Source organism: Montipora foliosa, chromosome 5, assembly GCF_036669935.1.
Source record: "Montipora foliosa isolate CH-2021 chromosome 5, ASM3666993v2, whole genome shotgun sequence".
Lineage (NCBI taxonomy): Eukaryota > Metazoa > Cnidaria > Anthozoa > Scleractinia > Acroporidae > Montipora > Montipora foliosa.
Window position 1 is genome coordinate 41,190,239 of NC_090873.1, and position 7,500 is coordinate 41,197,738.

The 7,500-nt window shown below is 39.8% G+C and overlaps 1 protein-coding gene across 1 annotated transcript in view; it reads left to right on the forward strand.

The window, feature by feature from the left end:
* Positions 1 to 7,500, forward strand: part of LOC138004196 (uromodulin-like) — a 23,586-nt gene that overhangs the window by 4,196 nt on the left and 11,890 nt on the right. The window contains exon 4 of the mRNA XM_068850644.1: positions 2,561 to 2,600. Coding sequence (XP_068706745.1) covers positions 2,561 to 2,600 — 40 coding nt within the window. The remainder of the gene's footprint in view (positions 1 to 2,560; positions 2,601 to 7,500) is intronic.

Sequence of the window (7,500 nt, forward strand, 5' to 3'; positions counted from 1 at the left end):
GAAGAGCGTCCCATTGCTTTTGCCTCGAGAACACTCACAAAGAGCGAAAGGAATTACTCGCAAATAGAGAAGGAAGCCCTGGGAATTGTATTTGGTGTCCGGAAGTTTCACTAGTATCTATACGGTCGAACGTTTCACCTGTTAACAGATCACAAGCCATTAGTGACCATCTTGGGTCCTAAAACAGCAGTGCCTACTTTAGCAGCACCTAGAATGCAACGCTAGGCTGTTATTTTGCAGGCGTAAAATTATCAGGTGGAGTATCGCTCGTCGGCAAAGCATGCTAATGCAGATGCCTTATCACGTCTACCTTGTGACCTCAGTCCCCTGAAAGAAGAGGCAGAAATGTTCTTCTTCTCAGGTCTTGATGAATTTCCAGTTGACTCTAAGGACATCAGCAGGGACACAGGGAGAGATCCTGTATTAGCGAGAGTTTTGGAGTACACCCTCGCTGGATGGCCTAATCATAATATCGAAGAGGAACTTAAACCGCACTTTACACGCAGACATGAGCTAACAGCAGATCAAGGATGTGTCTTATGGGGAATGCGCGTAATCATTCCGTCATTTTTAAGGAACCGACTATTGCAAGGGTTACATGAAGAGCATCCTGGTATTGTTGCCATGAAAGCCATTGCCCGGAGTTACTTATTGTGGCCTAATTTGGATGCAGAGATTGAGCTGATGGTAAAGAATTGCGAAGTTTGCCAGTCAGTACGGAAAGCGCCCCCAAGAGCACCCTTGTACCCGTGGAGATGGCCGACTCGAGTCTGGCAGAGAGTGCACATTGATTTTGCTGAGAAGGATGGCAACAGTTTTCTTGGTCTAGTTGACAGCCACTCCAAGTGGATTGAGGTAGCACACATGACATCTACGTCAGCTAAGAGTACTATTGACCAGTTAAGAAAGTGGTTTGCAGCATACGGACTTCCTGAGGAAGTGGTGTCCGATAATGGTCCCCAGTTTATTGCCAATGAATTTGTGGATTTCCTTAAGCAGAATAGAGTTAAACAGACCCTGGTTCCCCCTTATCATCCATCGTCCAATGGTGCAGCAGAGCGTACAGTACAGATCCTTAAAGAAGCCTTACAGAAGGAGGCCGAACGAGTAAGAAGGGGTGCACCGAAGCGGTCTTTGAAGCACCAGCTGGCAAACTGTCTGTTCCAGTACAGAAACACCCCCCATTCAGGAGTGACACCAGCAGAACTGTTCTTAAAGCGCAAACCTCGCACCAAGTTCAGTGTTCTAAAGCCTAACATGGAAATGCACGTCCAAAACCAGCAAGGCAAGCAGCAGCAGCAGCACGGTAAGAACCGTGTTAAGATGCGTGAACTATCTTCGCGTGATTCTGTGAATGTGCGAAACACCCGGGGAGAGGTAGAGAAGTGGGTTCCTGGTACAGTGATAAGAAGGTTGGGGCCGTTATCCTATCTGGTGAAAGTAGGGCGGCAACTGCGTTATGTACATGTTGATCACCTGCTGCGGACTGAGCGTGAGGGGTTTGATGATGTGTTTCCCGAGGAGCGAGCTGTTCCAATGTGGTCTCCAAAGTTGACATGTGCTACGTCATCATCACAAAGCGCTGCTACCTGTGTGCCGGAGCCAGAAATAGAGACACCTTGTAAGGTACCTATACAGACACCGAAACCAGTTGCAGTACAACCTTCTGTGCTTAAGGACAAGACTCCGAATTGTGCCCCAGCACAGCCGTCAAATCCAAAGATCCAGAATCAGACACCCGTTGCAGCGAGGAAGTCAGCTTGTACGCTTGAGCCGCCCAACCCAGTTCCAACACTTGAGTTGGATTCTTCGTCTCGAGCACAAAGTCCAAATATGTCAATTTCAAGAGATTTGCCAAATAGGGCTGAGCGCAGATATTCCGTCAGGCAGAGGAAAGCACCTGTTAAGCTAAGTCTGTGACATTGATAGTAGTAAGGAACATTTTTAGGGTTGAACACTGCCAGAGCTCTGGAGACATTTAGGTTACCTTTTTTGTTGATGTTTACAAGTTTTTAATGACTTATTAGTTTTTTTCGTTTTAGATTTTGTGAACTCGATCAAACAAACAGTTTTCTCAGTAGTTTAGTACTTTAACATATTAGAAGGGGAGGAAGTGTTATGGATTCGTTATTTATCTGTTAGCAGTTGTTGTTTACGCGTGCGCATTAAAGCAGGTTTGCTTGGGAGTAGACCGCCATGTTGGAAACGTGTATGTTTTGGTTGTGTGTCTCATCTAGTTCAATCTGACTCTGTTTGGAACCATCGACTGGTTTCTCCATATTTAACAGAAATCTCTTTCAATAGCACTTAAAAATAATACAGATAATAAGAGTTGTGCCATGCTTTTAGCATCGTTTCCATAAGCTAAAATTCTCAGCCCAAAATAAGGAAACCCAAGCTGAAAACAAAGCAGTAATTAGCAGCTCTCGTAACCTGCTGTTGTTTGGTATTGTAATCCGCTTCCATTGTTTAAAGCCCCATTTACATGTACACGAGCAAATGAATTGAGCCAAGGAATTGTAAAAATTGACAGCAGTACGTATTTTTCTTATTCGTGTAGGCAGCCACGGGATCGACCAGGTGCTTTCCTCAAACACAAGGTAAGAATCAAGAAAAATTCGCACTTACTTTAATTTAATTTTTTTCGTTGGAAAGACGTTTTATTATTGACTCTCGACAACTCCTGCAAAGTCTCTGTTTTTGTGTTAACATAGAAACCAGTCTTTGTAGCCAGAAAACAGATAACAAACATGCACTAAAAAATTACAAGAACTTGCACGGGGCAATCCCTCAGGGCCTGCTGAGACATTTTGAAGTGCTTAAGAAATGCAGGAACAAATTTGACTTTAAAGCCAAATCTCTACGTGCAATCAGACTCTATTCGTGCGAAAGTATTTTCGCACGAATAGAGTCTCGAGGGATTTTCGCCAAATCTCTACGAGCAATCAGACTCTATTCTTGCGAAAGTATTTTTATAATCTTCGCACCTTGTTATGTCAATTTTCGCGCCATATCGCTTTAAATGCTGTAATTTGTATGATCAAACATTTTTCCTTGATCATGGAGTCATGACTACTCCGAAAGGTCGGATTTTATCGTTCGTTTTTACTATTTTATGGGATAAGAAATCTCTTTCAATAGCACTTAAAAATAATAAAGATAATAAGAGTTGTGCCATGCTTTTAGCATGGTTTCCATAAGCTAAAATTCTCAGCCCAAAATAAGGAAACCCAAGCTGAAAACAAAGCAGTAATTAGCAGCTCTCGTAACCTGCTGTTGTTTGGTATTGTAATCAGCTGGCATTGTTTAAAGCCCCATTACACGAGCAATTTTTCCTTGACAAGTTTGCCTTGACAAGGAAAAATTGCTCGTTCAGACACTTTGGTTGTTCAGACACGTTTGAAAGTATGCAATAGAGATCCTTTTGTAAGAACCTGTTAGCAGATATTTGGCATAATTATACAAAACCCTGTTTAGTGAATTAAAATCAAGCAGGTTCTATATGTAAGTAACACTTAAATTGCAATAAGCACTTTAACCAAGGAATTTGACTTTGAGATCGCAAATTTTTATTTTTCTGCAATAAATACCTATATCTCCTACATAGAAATTAGGACCTTGTCAAGAACCCACTTTAAGCCTGAATTTCCAAGCACCGTATCCCTATTTTGACAGACAAAAATATATATATATATATGTTCGTCTATGCAGGCTTTTACCATTGTTTTTTTTTTTTTCTCTGACTAAGAAAACTTTGTTGGTTCTGGTTAGACTTTGTTTTTAATTGTGAGAATGCTTCTGATGATCAGCTGTTTTGTATTGGGTTGGGTGTTTAATTAAGACATACTATTGTTCTTACAATGTATGATTGTGTCAGCAATAACTGCTGTCATCAACACATACATTGACAAAACAATTATTGTTACACTAATTCACACGAATTCTTTTTTACTTGGCAGACTGTTTACTTTTCCTTTTCAACAATCACAAATTATCTTTAGTCATACTTTGTCTCTGTACAAAGCCAAACTGAGTTAGGCTTGTGAAGATGGGCATTCTGTGTTTGTTCATTCTTACGACTCTCTCTCTTTCATCAGGTTGAGTTAGGCTTGTGACGATGGCCATCCGCAAAAAAGTCTCATCGAGAAAAAACTAGAAGCTTTAGTAAAACCATTGATATATACTAGAAACAGCAATGGTCCAAAGCTGAATTGAACCTTGTGGTACACCAGAGGAGATTGAAATGGTATCAGAAATGACAACATTTACAAACACTCTTTCTTTTGCTCAGATACGATTTAAACCAATTAATATCAGGATTTGGAACACTGTAAAAAGATAATTTGGACAACAGTATGGAATGATTAACGGTATCAAAAGCTTAAGTCATGTCGAAAAATATTGATACAGCATACTCGCCTCGATCAAGAGTTGTAGAAATTTCTTTCATGAGATCAACTAGACAGTCCACAGTTGTATGACCTTGTTTGAATCCATATTGATTAGAAATAATAATATCTTCAGTGAAAAAATATGGACTTGATTGATTACATATACATTTTTCAAAAATTTTCCTTAATGCAGGAAGGATAGATATAGGTCTGTGTAATTATCACACATGAAACGAGAGCCTTGTTTGAATATATATAGGAACAACTTTCGCATTTTTTAAATTATCGGTCTGGAAAAATACCATGACCATGTTTGATGGACAAGTTAATGATGTGAGCAACAGGACGATAAATTTCAAAGGGAGCTACAGATAATAACAAAGGGTGAACCTTGTCCGCACCAGTGGACTTCCATCAATATCCTCAACAAGAAGAAAAACCTCAATCTCATTAACTGGTCGGAGGTAAAATTTAGGCCTTTTTTTGCCTTAAATAAGAAGAAAAGCGACGGCTGGGTTTAGGCAGTTTAGAAGCAAGGTAAACAGGTACATTGCTGAAGAAATTATTAAGAACATTACCGTGAATCGAGGATGGTTGAGGGTATAGTTTGTCACAAAATTGCAGTTTTTCTATATATGAGGATGGGCGCTTTTTGTTGATTAAAAAAATTATGTTATCCCACATTTTTTTAGCATTAGCTATAATAGTAGAGTCAGCAACAACTTGACTTTAATACGAAGGGCGATATAATTTGTTTATAAAGGCAATTTTATTACGATTACCGTATGTTTTTATATTTATTCAGAAATATTACGTTGCGAGTAATTAGCCATTTTTTTTGTAAAGTTTATCCCGTACTTTTCTAGATTTTTTTAAGGCCTAAGGTTATCCAGGGTTTAGAAGTTGAGTTTCTTATTTTTAGCGGGGCTTCGCACATGCCAAAGGTGCGCGCGCGCGGAGAGCCATTGTTAAGAAAATATGGTAACTCATCGCTGCGAGAAATCTTTGTTTTATAGCAAAACGTCATCGGCCGTCCGTAGGTACTTCCACCCATCCATGTATGCCAATGTGCCCAGTATCATTATAGTTTACAGCATACATCTTTGATATTGACTACTTGCACAAATTCCATAATACACCTCTTCTACCCCACAAAAATCTGCATAGGCATGGTTTTCGACTTCTGACGCAGGCTTAAGGGCCCACTGACGTATTTTTTGGGGTGCGTTGCTAAGGATGTAATGGTTAAGTAATTTGAGAGAATTTGGCATTTAGTTTTGGTCAGTTTCCAACTTTTGTAAGCCAATGACCCTAAAGATGACGTCATCATACCAAGCCCATGGTCACGTGACCAATGAAAGAAAACTCTAAATTTGTCTCCGTGATACGCAATTTGAGTATTTAATCGATGGTTTGATAATCTGTATTCGTTTTTGCATCCAGCCAAGCATAGCTTTCTTTTTATTTTGAAAAATGTTCTTTTTAAAGACATAAACGATACTGAAACACCCATAACTTTTTCAAAAAAGATGACTTTAAAAAATCAATGCTTAGCTATATTCTATATATGGGGGTGAAACGTGCCATGTAAAAAAAAAATAATTCAATTTAAAACCGCCGGAAATTTAGCTTTTTTCTCAAACCGGAAGTCGGTTCGTTTACGCATACGCAGTTGATCTGAGAACGAGCGCGGGGAAGGGCGAGGAAAATCCTTCGATGGAAACAACAGTTTGTGCGGTGACTTTTGCTTGTGCGTGGGTTTTCTTGTCAGCTCATGACATGATGACGTCAGTTACCGGAAGTAACATTTCACTTCCTTAGCAAGGGCGACAAATCCGTCTGTGGGCCCTTAAGCTTACAGTTCACCGTAGTCAGCTGTTTTGTGAAGTTGACCGCTGACCAAGTGCTGGTTTGCGATTGGATCGAAGGCTTAACCCAGGTTAACTCACCAAAGCATAAGCGAGGCCTCATTTTTCACGCGCTTTCTGTGGCCTGATGCAGCTACAAGGCCATATTACATCAACTATAGTTTTTACAGAGTCAACGCCTTTCATGTTCAGGTGGAGAACGGATTAGAAGATGTTTTGTTTTTGTATTTTTCGCTGGTTTCAATCCAGCTTGACATATCATGATATCTGTGGTCCACACCGGCGGCTACGCAGTTATTCAAGTCAAGCACCGAAAGGATATATACTTACAGATGAATTTTATTTTTAATTTGCTCAGAGCTGTAATAGCTCATACTTAGTGCCAGAAGTTACTCCACAAATTATTTCCTTAGGCACTAAACCGTTTGTTATTTTTACGGATGCGTTATTTAAAGTGGATGCGTATTTTTAAAAGGTGGTTTAATCGGTTCTTCCTTTGTTCAGGAATGAAAATCGAATTTTTATTATGAACTGGAATTAAGTAACAATTATTTGTACTTTCTTGGACATAAAGAAAAAGTTGATTCGTACAATTAGGGGTGAATCTCACTAGCTTGTGTTTTCAGAAGTTTGTTTAAGCACCTAAGCGTTATCAGGGTTGTTATTAAGTTTTGAAATGGCCATGGCCATGGCCAAAGACCATGTAAAGGAAGGTCCGATGAGCGTGAGCCCCTGGGGGGTTCTCGGGGCATGCTTCCCCAGTAAATTCTTCAAATTAGACCCTCGGAAATGCATTTTCCAGCCCTCTGAAATGCAATCAATCAAAAAGTGATGAAAATAGAACAGGGCAAAAAGATAAACTTCACAATGAATAAAGATATTTACTAACCATGTGGAAATGGTCATGCATCATAGAACCGTGGAAAATGGTCAGCGGAATCCTATTTATATCATGTACGGTGCATTGAATGATTTTGTTGCTGAAAATGGCGTCGGAATCCAATATTAACAACGATCGATCGGGGGTGTTCTCCAAAGGTTTCTTACAGAAAATGTTACCAAAAACACGTCTTAGAATCAGGAACACAGACAACACAAGGCAATAATTATATTTTCGTTAGAAGGTAAATGTTTATAAATAAATTTCAATTTGTTTTACCTCATGAATATTCATTCAGCAGCAACCATCACCCGTAACATTCACTGGGCTCAGCCGCAACAGATGTTACGGGTTACGGCCC